Raw genomic sequence first — 15,867 nt, 5'->3', positions numbered from 1 at the left:
TTGTACCTGCTGTGCACAAGTGAGCCACTGTTATATTTGAAGGAATAATCAAAACGATGCACTTGAAAAAGCAGGCCACATGAATACGGAAAAACTACACTGAAATACACAGGAAATATTTGCCAGTGCTTAGGCAGGACAACACAAACTTTGGGGATTACTTTGTGTATCTGCAGCTCTTCAAAATCAAGGCCATTCAAACTGCCACAGGTTAGTACACTGATGTCAGTAAACCTCTGGAAAAAAGTTGGTGGCATAGTTGTGTTCTGTGCCACCTACTGATGTACACTCAGGGTGCCAGCATTAAGGAACACTGCCAAGGGACACAGGCCTCACCTGACACCACTGCTGGAGTGCATTTAAAAGAAAAAAGAAAGAAAAAGAAGGGAAGAAAGAAAAACACAAAAGGTAAGGAGGGCATGAGGAGAGGCACAGCAAACCAAAGAATCTGGTGGGTAAAATTTTGGCCCTAAGGCTAGACTCTACTTCTACCTGAGTGGCACAGAGTTTGTGCTAGCACACAGATATTCCATTGCATGCAAATACAGATAACCTAATGTGAATTCTCCTATGCCATACACATGAGTGTGCAACTTGGAAAGTAGAGTCAGTGACGTGGTGTGGTCATGGCTACAGCTGGAGACAACGAAGGCAAAACAAACACAAAAAGTTAACCAGTATATTTAATTATTCACTTAATATCTTTATTTTCTACTTATAAAAAGAGGCTAATAGTCCCCTCGACTGTATTGTTGAGAAAGTTATTGTAGGGGTAAGCATTGCAAAAAAAAAACCTGTTTAGTTATTAATACCCACTTCAAAAAGATGCTTAGAAACTGAGCAGCAAATAAGCCTGAAGCAATCCACGGAACAGTTAAGGAAGAAAATATCACATAATTCTTCACAAGGTTGTTGAATGTTTTAAAAATTAAGAAAAATAGTAACGTGATCATGTAGTACAAAGCACGTGCATATGGGAGCCACTACTGCACTGCTCAGGAATTCAGCATTTCCTAATCTTTGCAAGCTTAATTTTAAAGCCTTACTAATGATTGGGAGTGCTATAGGCATGATACTTCAAGAAGTTGAAAAATTGTATGTTAACACTACAAAAGGTAAGCAGTAGAATGTGTGGAAGGAAAATGGTTTTGTGGCTGAAGCACAGCCAAGGTATCAGCATTTCAACCTGCCCTGCTAACACAAATGTCTTTTCCAGAATTCTGTATGAGAGGAACAAGCCTCAAAACTATCTGTACAAAAATACTATGGGATAGCTGATGTGATAATAAAGTTAATGCGCTTCAGGAAACAACAAAGATTTTTCAATTTGCTTACAATTTACTTCAAAGAGGCAAAACAAGCATTTATCAGGGAAACAGGAAGGATATGAAAAACAGAAAAAATAAATACACAAACCAGAAAAAAAATGTCAAAATTGTAAAAGAACAGAAATACAAATACAGGCACAGTGTATCACCAGAACCATCTCGGACTTGAAAGGCTCAGCTTTAGCAAGAAGAGTTTCTCAAACATTAACAATTTCAGAACTTACGATGGTGAAGGCCAAGCTGCTGCTTAATGCTGCTCTTCTCTATATGATGCTCACTTCTTTCTTTTTGCTGTCCAGAAGCACTTTAATTTTGTAACTGACTTCAAATAATTTTAATTGAAAAATTTATGTTTCTCCTTTTTTGGTTATGAAAATTAAACTAATGGGTTCTGAAAACCAGCAAACAAGTATGTGCCACATCAAAAGCATGAAAACCCATCAGCTATACAAATGAAAAGCGTAGATAAACAAAAGAAACTCACCAGAGAAAAACTAGATGGCAGCACCTACTCATTTTTCATAATTTTAGAAGCACAGGCTTCCAAACAAGATATGGAGGCAAAAGTGTAACACAAACTGAATAATAATTGCAAAGTCTTCATCTCTGAAGAATACATATAGGGATGCAAGTAAACCTGTGCTTTTTTGATCTACTTGTAGTAGAAGACTCTATAGCAAACTTTTTTTCTAAGACAACTGAGGTTCCATCAAATAATAGCTCATTCTTCACACGCTGTTTTAACTAAGGTCATACAGCAGGTGCAGTTCTGCCAATGTTAATGATTTAATATGCAGAAAAAAATGATTTTGATCAAAACCAAAAGGAAACTAAAACAAATGTGTAGAAATAAAAAATTCAAAGAAAATTATTCACTGTTAATTCAAACCAACATTCACTATAAATTTATCATCTTGTTAAATGCTTTCTTCAAACAAGCATTATCAGTGAGAAAGTCTTCACTTTCTTTTTTTTCAAGTCTTCACTAAGTGTAACTTCTTAATGCATCAAAAGTTCATAATAATCCTTCATAAGATAAGTTCTTCCTGGTAAAACATGAGGTATTTGAACAAGATAAGGTTCTGCTAGCTACACCTACAAGATGAATTGTATTCCTAAACCAAAAAATGTTTTGTTCTTCTACATCTGAATATTTGGACATATAATTTCCCTATTTTTTTTAAAAAAATGTAGTTAGCTGTAGTTAATATCCCCCTATCCCTCTCACAGTCATCTATAACCTTATCATAGACCTGAACTGAAATTATTTTAATGTACAATTTCAAGCTTTTGTTGAATTCTTACTTAAAGAAGCCACATAGATGCCAATTTAGAAGATCACTGAAATATTACACATATCTTCGTATTACATGTACTTGTCTCCACAACTGCTTTCTCCGTACTATTCTATTATTTTCAAATACTGATTCTTCAGCCTGAATCCATTCCACTACTTCTGACCGCCCTCCAAACGTTGCGCATGCTTTTGTGACTCTCCCATACTCTACAGCCTTTAAGCCCTGCATTAGTTTAATGCAGAACCTCTCCTACAAGGTACTCGCTTATCTAATTTGTCAGTTTGCAGAATTTTAACAGAAATGGAATCAAGGCACTATAATCAAAAGAAGTAACTTAAATAGCCAAGCACCCCAGAGGAAAGAAACACCAAATTTAGGTTTGCAGTGCAACAGTAATTGCAGTAATGGTGTGCCTGGTCTAGCTGATGCTTTTATCTTTGTGCATTTATCACAGACTGCAACTCACTGCACAGTTAAAGAAGAGATTATCGTAGGATGAATGGGAATTCATGTGTCTCAATTTTCCCGAACTTTTCTGTTTGACACGGCAATCACAATGCTTACTTTTCTACCCGGGGAAGAAAATACTCTTACATGGAGATATCTGAGCTCTGAGCCTTCAGCAAGGCAACACATGCTTGTTTTTTAATCAAAGGAAAGAGTTATGCTAAGCTCATATGCTAAATCCTGAGGGAAATTAAACTATGCTTTCTTCTGCTGCTCCTACAGAAAGTTGGCTCTTTCCTCATAGACTGTTCTGGATGGAAGCACAGCTGCTGAAGTCACAGGAATTTTCCCTCACAAACAACAGGGAGAAGATCTATCAAATAATGGTCCTGGGATATAGGAAGGATACCTTGATGCGTTACCAGGCTAAAGAAGTAGCCCAGAGTCTGTATAGCTGTATGTATTGATTAAGTCAATTTGATTTAAGAACACTTAAAACATTTATTTATTTTCCCCACCTTTTTTTTTGAGAGAGAGAGAGAGGAAGGAGATTCACGGAGCTTCAAATTTCACAGACACACTCTGTTAGTTTTGCAGACCATCTTTCTTGTTATTTTTAAAGTTGTTCCTTTTATATTCTGCACCTCTCACTCACAGCACTCAATGAGATGCCAAAGCTAACTACCAGATTTTACCATTTCTTTGTGAGATAATTTAATAACCCTTATTTTACATCTAATTACGTAGCTCCTAGCATACTTCCTTAATATAATTATTTAAAGTGTACATAGAAATTACATCAGTAACACTGAAAACAATTACTGAGCTGGTATTTGACACTGGCTAGAAATGAGTACAAACTAAAGAAAAGCAAACAGGAGCTATGAAGTAGACATTGACTAACACGTTCTTTGTAGTAAGAGCTGGTATCCTAGAAAATGCTTTGAGTACTAACTCACTGGATGAATGCTTTTTCAGTACATACAACTCTGCATTTTAGCACTTCATCCTTTTTCTTGGCTAACCAGAATGACTACTCAAACAACTGACACTTCCAAAAACTTAGCGTAGTATTTATCACTGGACACTACACTACATCATCCTAATACTAGAACTAGCTCCCTCAGATTTTTAGCATCTCTACCACCACACAAACATGCAGTATTCTCAGAGCTTAATATTTACAAAAACCCAGCACGTCAGATTACACTATTTCCACAATCTTAACAGCTTCATATAACTGGAGAACACCTGCCTGAGGCCAATATGATCAACTCCCAACATCTGTTGTGCACACATACAAATTCCAACCTTCTAATAAAGACTGAACACAGGCAGCCAAGCAGAACTGCATTTTTGTCATAAAATTCTATGTACAATAAAGATGTTCTCCTCACATGTTCTCAAATAACAGACTATTTCTTAATGTGTAATTTCCTATGAATGCTTCCACTCTGAATTTTAATTCTGAATGCTACCCACAGCAATTAAAGTTGCACGAAAACTTACAGTATGAAACCAAACCAACTAAACCTAACTCATTTTAACAGACTGAGGTCATATTCTTGGTGCAGTCCCACCCCATGATCTGTTATGCATTTATGCTATACACTCATCTCAGAATCCGTTGCTAGAGTGTGTGCTGTATGTTCTTTCGTAGTCAGTAATAAAGAAGTAATGCATTTATTTTAAAAGCAAACAAACAAAACAAGAAAGCAAACAACCAATAACGGACACACAAACTAAATAATGAACATTGTCCAGATTTCTCTTTGTGTCAAATCAGTAAAAAAAAAAAAAAACAAACAAAAAAACACCTGGAAATCAATATAGGCTTGTCACTGTGTTTATTCCTGACATCTCATATTTATCTCTGAAGGATTTTTACAAATCTTCTTAGCCTTCCAGATCTCACAAATTTAGATATTAACCAGCTGCCCTTTCTGCAGAGTTCTTTTACAATATTCCATCTAATACTGTGCTTATCTTTTTTCTGGCAGCACAAAGTTTTTCAAATGTTTCCAGGCTTTTATCTCTTCTTGAGATACATTCTGTTGAGCTACACAATATTCCTATTACATTCATATCTAAAACTTGCATTTTACCTGGCTACTCTATGGTTTAGATTGCCTCATTTTCAATTATGCAATTCTATTCTGACTTCCTTCTCTTCTGAAAAATTTACCACTGCTTTTAGTTTTTAACTAAACAATTTCTTAAACTACAAACATGATGTAAAACACAAAGCATATAATGGGACAGCAATCAAATATGAATATACATATTTAAGATATTTCAAGCAAGATACACAACAATCAATCAAAAATTCTAAGGGCATATTTTTCACCTACTTTCAGAGTTATCTCTTTTATAAGCAATGAACTTAGGCAAAGCTACCTTTCACTCTGTCTGTAATCATCATAGCACAACAGCCCTATACATCTGAAGATGCTTACCTCTACATTCTAGTAAGACTGGCCATACATAGTCTGAAGCTGAACAACATCCTTACAGAATTTTAAACAAAAAAAAACTTTACAAAGTAATTTAAAATAAATAAATAAACAAATTCCACACTTTCATCCTTGAAAATAAAACAGAAACGAACCAGAGGAATCAAATCTTTCTCCCAGATAAAGTATACTACAAAAACGTAACTACTGTGAATTCTGGCATAGAACACGCTTTGCTTTCTCTTTTCTAATTTCTAGTGATCACATCCATCACTATGCTGGAATATCACAATGACTCAGAGAGGGAACAAAGTCATTTACTAGTCAGTGGCACACATTCCAAACTAATTTCTGTCTAAGATGAGCCCTCTGACCTCCAATGAACTCAAAGCCCAAAAAGGCTCTTGAGCAAACCTGCAATGTAGACTTTTCTGGAAAAAAAAAAAAGAAAAAAAAAATTCAAGCCACTGAAAATGAACTGTATTTGAATAAGTATTTCTTGGTTGTCAATTAAAAAAAAAAAAAGTGTATGCACAGGAAGCACATCTGCCAAAGAACCAATAATGTACAAGACAGAGGAAAACGAAACACACAAAAGCAAGGTGAAATCGAGCCAGACATACCTGAGTTGTTGTTAGGCGAAAAACTGGGCCACTTGTGGGCACTGAAAGTCGAGGCGAAATGCTGGCAGGACCTTGTCCCTGGGTCTGCACTTGAGCCTGCATCTGTGCCTGGGCTAGAGCCTGCTGAGGTACCATCACAAGTTGTCCAGCATCCGTGCGCACCAAGACCATGCCTAGTGAGAATAAAGAATAACACGAATTATAAGGAATCACGTAACTATGAAATATAGAATAAGAACAACAATAGTACTGTCCCTTTTTCTTTATTCTGTACCTTTCTTTTTTACTGGGGTGCAATATGAGATTTTACTTCAATGAAGAAAAGGAACTTCCACCAGCAAACAAAAACTACTCAAGCTAGTTTGAAATTCAAACACCTATAATTTACAGTGACCAAAACAAATGGTAACTTGAGCATACAGGTGTGCAGTGATGCACAGAAGTGTAGCTAAGGTTTGGAGAACAAAACTCGAAAGAAACAGTCACTAGAGTAAACTATAACAACAGTCTACTTGCTGAGAACAACATTCAGTTTGCACATACCAGGGACAATGACATGAGAGCTTTACTAAAACAACAGCGTTAGGGAACGTGTGGATGCAAACATTAAGCCAGGCACATTTCTGAGTATACAGTATTTGAGATCTAGTTAATGTTTGAGCTCTGACACATTAATTTATTCAGCACTTACCATCACTGTACTGGGAGGTTTGGGATGAAGGAAAAATACTATCACACCCACAGGCCCAACACAATTAGAAGCACGGGTGCTTGAGGAAAAATTCCAAGGAATTGTTTTAAATGAACAGAGTACTTTCTGGATGTAAATGAAAATACTTTTATTTTCTCATAATACGCTTCACAAATAAAAGCCCTTCTACACATCCATTCGGTGCCATCCAGACTTGCCCTTACTGTAACTGTCCTGGTTTTCCACTATCAGCAGGTCAAAAAGGAGCTCCCAATGGCTCAGCTGGCCCCTGAATCACCTGGACATTTACACTTATTCCAGGTCACTGCAAGCATGTAATCTGCTTTTTCTAGTTCAGTCAGAATTAAGAAGCCATTCTCCAGATATAATATGTAAAAGAATTTTCAAGTTAGTCTCAGAATACATTCCAATAATCTGACCTAGATGAGAGTAGGATACAGTGTACTATCAAGAAGGAACAGATCTTTCAGGAAAATCTTTCTAGGAAATCTCTTTCACTCTGCTGACAACAGAGCCAGGAGACGTTGTTCCTGAAACTTATCTGTATGTACAGATTTCTTCATATGCATTTTATAACTTTGCAAGGGAAAATAAATAAAGTAAAAACATACACTCACTTGTAAGTATTAGCTTCCCAGAAAAACAAAAAACCTCAGTAAATAGATTTTGAAACATATTGAGCACTATTATATCCAGCAAGTGACCAAATTCAGAAGCAGTCTATACCTTTCTTTCAGTCTCTGACATAGAAACACAGAGCCCAGTCCCATGATGAACACAACTGAACTGCAGCTCCAATAGAAGCCCTCACTTACTGAGTCCTGGATCCTCCCAGCCACCTTCACTACAAAAATCACAAACAGAAAACACATTTCTGCCACTAGGAACTGAAGAGCTGTGGGAATCAAGCTTTAAGGTAAAAAGCATACAGAGCTACTGCGAGGACCTCATCCAAAGGATACGATCACATCTCTCTCACAGCCTGGATGAGTAATTTTTAAAAGAGCTTAGCAGCAACAACAACAACAAATCTTGAAAAGATAACTTTCTAGGAGCATTAGCCCTTCCAGCACCAGACCTAACGGTTTGTAGAAAACCCCATAAGCAGAAGATGTACTCAATATCTGCTGTTCTGGACAAACAAATATTAATAATTGCTCCAATGTGCAGAACGGATACATTCCTGTGAGCATCGTGAACCTAATGCAAAAATCCTTAGAGGATAATGCATACCACACACACAAAAAAAATACACATTCTATTGGCATTACACCAATTCACATCTGTCTTGTTAATTACTTCTTCAACCTTGTAAAATTCAATCTGAATTTAAAAAAAAAAAAGAACAGAATGGACAAATTAATTGCAATGCATGCCACACGGTTTCAATACAATCTGCAGATATAACTACTTCTACAGATGCATACGTGTTCGTGCAGCAATTTTATATTTTCATCCAGCTTTGAGGACTTGAAAATTCTTTCATTTTGCAGCATGCAGGAAGTGGTCAGATTCTCATAATTGAGTTAAACAAGGCAATTAATTTTTCCTTATTGTCAGCCACGAAAGGATCCAACTCATGAGCTGGTATGAAGTGCCAGAACTGGTACTGGTATTGTATGCTAATCAGTATTATTTGCTAAAATAAACTCATTCTAAACTTCTGCATTAGGCAGAATATCACAATAGGAGAGTTTCAATATCATTTAATAATGATGCACAAACTTAAGGAGTAATTAATCAAAAACAACAACGTATTTTCTGAATTACTCTTACCCTTCCAACATGCTATCCTTCTGTTAATGCAAATTTAATGGATTTCAAGCTATCTAGTAACAAAATTAAATTCAAGTGATACATTTTCCACACTATTATTTCCAGAATTGTCTCTAAACCTCTGACAAGATTGCTTTCAAGGACTCTGTTTTCCCCTTCTATTTAAAAACTACATAGCAGAACAAAGGCAATAAACTGCAGAAACTTCATACAAAGTCATGCTACAACTTATCATAGGTATTCACTATTTATCAAGCATATTAAAAATGTGAAGTCAATGGCTAAAGCTAACAATATAATTGGAATATAGTCATGCATTTTTAAACTAACCCCTTACTAGTTTTGAGTTAGTCGGGTCTTCATGAAACCACTGAGCTTTATCCAACTGGGGCATCAAAATTTGGAGCAGGAGTTTCATAAGCTGCAGTCAAATACACAGCTACTAAGAGCTACTAAAGCACACTCAGAAGCACGCTTCTATTGCATTTTGCTCTATTTATCTTGGCTAACAAAAAACAGTTATTAAAAGAAACATGGTGAAAGAAATAAACCATTTCAGATTACATCAGTAACTACAGGTAGTATCACACTGTCAACATAAATAGAAAAAAAATAAAAAAAAGGAAAAAATTAAATGTCAATTCATCTCCTAGATCTGTAACTAACTTAGCAACTTGTTGCAATCTAAGCATGGGAGCACAGCCTGCGACCCTGGGAACGTTTAGGTAAGGCAATACGCTGTGAAGTAGGAGTTACCAGGATGGAGAGGTGCTGCTTTGATTCATCAGCCAAACTTGCATTTTTACAAAACAACACCAAGAAACTAAGAAGGGAACAAGCAGGACACGGGGGCTTCTTCAGGGCTGGAAACAAAATGCAGTGATGGCAAGGCTGTTAGTACCCAGCAAGGAGTGACACCGTCACACACACCAAAAAGAAGAACTTTACATTAAACCAAACTGCTTAGTGGACATGGTCACCCGGTGCCCATCAGAAGGCATTCCCTGCAAACAGAAAACTTTTCTCCACATCAAGAGTACAGCAGACTGCAGAGCACTTCAAGAGAGACGTGATTCCTGGTTAACGCATTCCAGATTGTTCTGCACAGCTGTTTTTACACCGTTACAAAATACTTACCGTGACCATCACTCTCTCAACGAGAGGAAACAAGTACTCGCCAAACAAGAGGCACAACTACTCTGCACCAGCAGCAAAGCACCCTAAGCCAACCACATCCTCGCTCACGCCAACCAGTCGGCCAGGACTCGCTCTCAGACGGGCGCCCGTCCTTTGGCTCGCAACATGCGGAGCAGCGGGAAAACGCCAACTTTGAAAAACCTCCGTCAGAGAAAGGCCGAGCAGAGCCGCGCGCCCGCCCCGCCCGCCCCACTTACCGGGCGGGATGGTGAAGCCCGGCGGCAGCTGGATGGTGGTCTGCTGCGGCGGCCTGACGATCAGCTGCGGGGCCACCAGCCTCGGGGCAGCACCCAGCGCGGGCCGTGGCGACAGCGCCTGCGAAGCGGCAGGGAGGGCAGCGCCCGGCTTGGCGACGCCCGCGGGTTTGGCAGCAGAGCCCGGTCCCGGCGGGGTGGCGGCGGGCGCGGGGCTGGCGGAGTTGCCAAGTGCGTTTACTGCGGGCTGAGGGCCGTGCGCGGGCTTGGGCTGCGCCGCGCCGCCTTCCCTGCCGGCCGGGCTCTGCTGGCCGCTGACTGGCGGCACCGCCGCCGCCCGGCCCCCGGCGCCCTCCCCGTTGGGCGCCGCCTCGCCAGGCAGCGGCGCGGGCTCGGCGGCGTCGGCTCCCTCCGTCGCAGCCCGCCCGCCGCCCTTCGCCCCGCTCCCCTCCACGGCCTCGTCGCGCGGTGGCGTCTCCACGGCGGGCGGGCTGCGGCCGGGGCTGGGGCTGCCCGTGTCCCGGGAGCCGGCGCCGGCGGCCACATGGTTGTTGACAGGCGGGGCGGGCGGGGGCGCGGCGGGCTGCGGCGGGGCCGGGGCGGCGGGGCTGCCGCCGAGCAGAGCCGCTCCATGTGATTGCTGCACACTACTACTGTTTACACTCACTCCCCGCCCCGCCGCCGCCGCCACCGCTACCGCCGTCGCTGCCGCCGGGGGAGACGGGGACGGGAGCGGCCCCGGGGCGGGGGCTCGGCTCTCCGCGGCTCCGGGACGGCCCGCCGCAGCCTCTTCCACCCCGGTAGCGGGGGGGGGCGCGGGGTGCCCCTGCTGCTGCCGGACGGGGCTGCCGCCCCCCGCCAGGCTGCCCTGGCGCTGCTGCTGCTGCGGCTGCTGCGGCTGCTGCGGCTGGGACAGGGCGGAGGTCCTGGGCTGGGGCGCCTCGGCCGAGCCCCGGCCGCCGGCCAGCTGCGATTCCAGGGAGCCCACCAGGTCGCTGACCGCCTTCTCGTCCACCTCCTCGGAGAAGAGCAGCATCTCTTCCAGGGGATCCGAGGCGCCCGCCGCCATCTTGCGCTGAGGTGGGAGCCGGCCGCGCAACGCGCAGGCGCACCGGCCTCTGTCGCGCGCGGGGCACGCTGGGAGGGGCCGCCTTCCTGCTCTCCCCGCCGTGGGGCGGGCGCTCGCAGGGCGCGGGCGGAGTGTCAGGCTTGGCGCTTTCGAGCTTGCTTTTCGGCGCCGGGGAACATTCGCCGAGATGCGCGGGGCTCCCGCTGCTCCTGGCCTGCAGGGCGTGGGCAGGGCCTGGTGTCTTGCCCGGTATGGGCGGAGGGGTACTGCGTGAAGGAGCATCGGGCGGCAGCGCTTCGGCGGTGAGGGGTTTTTAACGCCCGGCAGAGAGCGTTGGGAAAGCCTGCCGAGCCGGCTCGGAGCGCTGTGCGTTTGCACGTTGTGAAATGAAATGTGCGATCGCGCTACCTGGCGTTTGTAAAGCTGCTATAACCGTGTGCTTTGCCTTCAAGTCATTCATTCCTCGTGAAAACAATCCCAGGCAGCAGGTCATTCTTAGCGAGAACTGAAAGCAGACAGGCTGCGAGAAGGGTTCAGCAGCCCAACGCAGGCATTTTTTCCAAGGCGGCAACGTAAGTGCTACTGAAGCTGCTGGAAGTCACGCGGGCAGGCTGTTGTGTCTGCTTTAAAGCTTTTGTGTCCAAAACTCCTGCATTGCACTGCTAGCAGAAGGCTTGTTACCAGAATGCTCTGTGCGTCATCACAGCAGCTGCCCTCACGCTGTTCCCTCAGCATCCCCACTGGAAATTTGATGCTGTTCATTCTGTTTCTAGCGATTTTATCATTGCTTTTCTATATGCGCTTTTTCCATTACTGCTTGCCTCGTGCATTTGGAAATTTCCAAGAGGAAAACGGTAGCTCTAGTCTGTAATTTCTTTGACAAATGACAGAACAGTTTATTTCGCGGGACCTGCAGAGAAAGTGATTTTGCCCACATGTATAATCACTTTCCACGACTCATTACATCTGTTCTCGCACACAAGTGATAACCACCATGTATTTTTCAAGCTGACAGTGGAGAACAGCTTGGATTCCAGTGGCTGTCTGCTGACCTATGATAGCATGGATAGCAAAGTTGGATCAATTTGGTCTGCTACTCAGTGGCCTGAAATGGTGATTCACTTTCTGATTTTTTCAGGTGATTCTTTTTATGATTCTCCCCGAAACTGAAAAATGCATATCAGTGAATAACCTACCTAAGCATAAAGTGAACTTGTAGAGAAGAGTGATGGTCTTACTATACCCACACACACAGCTGATAATCCATTCTCAAGCTCCAAAGCCATACACTATATGATCTGGCTGGAATCACATGGCTAAGCTGCTAATCACTTGTTACCATCCAGGTTACATATTTTTATTCAGGGTAGTTTTTCCAGATTGTACATTCATGCTTTTAGGAACAGGTTTATGATAAATCAAAATAAACTACATCTAAAATGCATTAAGAATATCCAAACAAGATCGTGTTTCTTTAATGAAGGAAGTTCAAATGTCTCCTGAAGTTAAACCAGTGTCCAGTAAAAGAACAGGCAGCATCAAGAGGTGCTCAGGATGTACAAATAGGAAATTGTGCAGTAAGTGCATGTAAAAGCACAGTAGTACACATGAAAAACAGTACTCAGGAAAGAGTACCTAGGAAAAGTACAAATCAAAACTTTGGTTAATAAATGAATGTTGCTTCTATGGAATATTACAGGTGAGATTTGGACTTTGAACAAATGTTTCTATCTGGAAATTTAATTATAGTACTATCACCTTTGCACTTGCACAAAAATAAAGAGTATTAACTTGGGTTTGCAAGACATCAACATCTATCCAGTATTACTTTGTACAGAGTCCCATGTTTTACTTATTTTTTTAATTAAGAGAAGAGTCCATGCTTTCTGTGCTCACTATGACCTATCCTGCACTTTGTTTGCATACTGCTGTCTCCACAGTTTTTAGAAAAGAATTTCCTGTTAGACACATCCTCCAACTAGTCCTGACTGTGACAAATGTTTCAGCATGCATTTTTCTACTGCACTATGCCATTAAACTGGTGTCTCCATAAAAAGCACCCTAGAGGAAACCTTTATTGCTACGTAACTTCAGAAGATAAAAAGTAAATCTTTCAGCTGGAAGGAGAAAATTACAAGCCATGATTTACACTACAGCTTTCAAAACTTCAAAAATGACCTGCTTTTAATTACAGTCTTAAATACATCTGAGGATGAATAATCTGTAATACATGAAATCATTCATATTTCTTCCCATTCACCCCTTCTTAATTTAGCCATTTTACATACATAAACACGCAGTAAGGAAGTATAATGAATATTTTGTTTAATAAAACACCATCTACTCTGATAGACATCAGACTTTTCACAAGTCAGAAAGCAATAATGTTAAGAATATACATGAACTTGTTGCTGAATCTATCTCTGGGCTTGCACTTCTATGTAAGGAGCATGAGTTTTAGTGAAGTACAGGATCTCTGTGAACTTTTGTATTCATTCTTTGATCATTTAAAAAAAAAGCTTTTTAAAAATATTTACATACTTTTCATCATAGAAAAGTATAGAAAACATTTCTGAACAAATCTGTTGCTCTTTCATCTTCATTACTTTATTCCATACATATTTAGCTCCTAGAAAGTCACAGACCACTGTTCTCACCTCATTATACCTCTTTAAAAAACAATCTTTCCTGAATTATTTTTTTGTTTGAAATAGATATTGGCCAGAAGCAAAGCCACATGGGGATCTGGGGAATGCAGATGTATTTCAGTGTATTCCACTGACTCCCCTCTCTGCTCTTAGATCAGCATCTCCAGTCAGAGGCCAGGTCTTTCCTGAAAACTCTTTCAAAGCTTTCCTTACTCTCCCTTAAGCTCCACCCATATCTGAAGCTCATTAATCTCCTTCATTAAGGAGGCAGGAAAAATGTAATACACTCAACCTGATCCTCTTGATGGCTGTTAGGCACTCCACCTCCTCCAAAAGACATTGTTATTTTGACACAGTGAGCAGCAGCTCCAGGCCATTCTCTAGTGGTCAGCAAGATTCTCTCTTGCCTTGTAAAGTATCACGGGAAAGGTATCTTTATTTTTCTTATCAAACGCTTTAACTTTATCAGTTACAGATACTGATTTCAGCAGTTGCCTTCTACTGACTTTACATGGCCACACACCTCTTGCATCCTCCACAACATCCTCAGAATACATTGAATTGTTGTAATATCTGCAGGGCATTAAGACCTTCCATGACTTCACTGTCAGTTCCACCTTGGCATAAAGTTTCCAGAAGTCTAGTACAGCTCTTATTTACAAACATCTCAGCTCTTCCAGAAAATCTGGGCTTTCTCTTGTGTTTCGAAGCCTTTTCTTGAGAAAAGTGCTTGCTAAACCTCTGTAACGTCGATGTTCCCTTGCTGAAACAAAATCTATTAAGTACCCTTTTCTGTAAGTTCATTTTTACTGCACAATATTACATAAGATGTACACGTTAGGTGTAATCTCAAAATCGTGCGGTTTTTTTCTACTTGCTTATACAAAAAGGCTATTTTCTCGGAAATGATTCCATACTGCAGTTAGGATTTGTGAGTGTGTTGGGATAGTGAGATAGTGAGTGCTGCTTGGCAGGTCTGACCACCAGCACTGCCCACCGAGCACAACAAAGCTGAGTAGTTATTGTTCAGCACTCTGCAGCTCTGTGAATGACTGCATCCTGAATTACTTATTAAGGTGCTTGAAAGCTTAGTATTCAGTGATAGGTGCTTCTCTCTCTCTCTCTAAAAAAAATAAAAATTAAAAAAAACCCACCACAGAAAACAAAACCATATAAATCACTCAACCTGCTTCACACCATGCCTGCTGCTCAGGCAGGGAAAGAGGGGGTTCCAAGCTGCAGGCTCAGACTCCTGGCACTCTGGGCTGGAGGAGCCCCAACACCCACACTCTGAGAAATATCGCACTAATTTACTAAGGCCAGGACTCATACCAAATAAGTTTATTCACAATTGCAATGGCGGGTATCCTGTAAACAGGAGCACACTTGCAGAAGCAATTCCGTATCTTTTATTCCCTACTGTCCAAAACTTGTTCCCTCCCCTGGTTCCTCACAGGCTGTGTACTTCAGGTTCATAACTTACCTGACCCTTGTTACTAGCCATAGTGTGCTCCAGTTAATACATTCATTGACAATGTTTTCCCAATTAGACAGTTTGTATCTGAATACCTAGTTTCATCATTCTCTCTGCAATAGGTTAGTCCCTGCTTTGGGTATATGTAACAGCTGTCCAGGGATTATTTTATCCCCTAGTTTCAATTCAGTATTCTTAAAAAGCGGTGCTATTATTCCAGTCCCCTCTATCCCTGTCACCTATCTTCAGGCACAATTCCAGAGACTTCTTCACGCCACTCTCCCTGGATTCTTTGTTCCTCATCTTCCCAGCCCCTCCCAGTATAGTGCTGTGAAGTCCAGTGCTCACAGAGATACTGCACACGTACGCTTGGGACTTGGAAAAACTGAGTCTGTACTGGTGAGCGCTCTTCTGAGCATGGCATGCCATTACACTTACAGGCTCTCTGATTCCCTGCAATTCTTTTAGTCTCTCGCTTCATCCATCTCTAGCTGTGTCCCTCATGGGACTACAGAATCATGGATCGCAACTCCACACTCACTTTGCACTAATGTCTCAGTGATACTTTGTGCAAGGGTCTCTCCCAACCCCCCAAGCAATACTTCAATTTTCTTACCTTAATCCACACACAGAGATGCCAGGACTAAT

At 41.7% G+C, this 15,867-nt stretch overlaps 1 protein-coding gene across 1 annotated transcript in view; it reads right to left on the bottom strand.

Moving 5' to 3' along the window:
* The window catches only part of LOC122183390 (transcription initiation factor TFIID subunit 4-like), a 133,206-nt gene extending 121,827 nt beyond the window's left edge, over window positions 1–11,379 (bottom strand). The window contains exons 1-2 of the mRNA XM_042877285.1: window positions 10,032–11,379; window positions 6,150–6,322 (exon numbers count right to left, since the gene is read on the bottom strand). Of these exons, the coding sequence (XP_042733219.1) occupies window positions 6,150–6,322; window positions 10,032–11,379 (1,521 nt within the window). The remainder of the gene's footprint in view (window positions 1–6,149; window positions 6,323–10,031) is intronic.
* Window positions 11,380–15,867: the final 4,488 nt, after the last annotated feature.

Source organism: Lagopus leucura, unplaced genomic scaffold, assembly GCF_019238085.1.
Source record: "Lagopus leucura isolate 7727_CA_CO unplaced genomic scaffold, USGS_WTPT01 Super-Scaffold_100017, whole genome shotgun sequence".
Taxonomy (NCBI): domain Eukaryota; kingdom Metazoa; phylum Chordata; class Aves; order Galliformes; family Phasianidae; genus Lagopus; species Lagopus leucura.
Note: the sequence above shows the minus strand (reverse complement) of the source record. Positions and strands in the feature narration are given on the sequence as shown.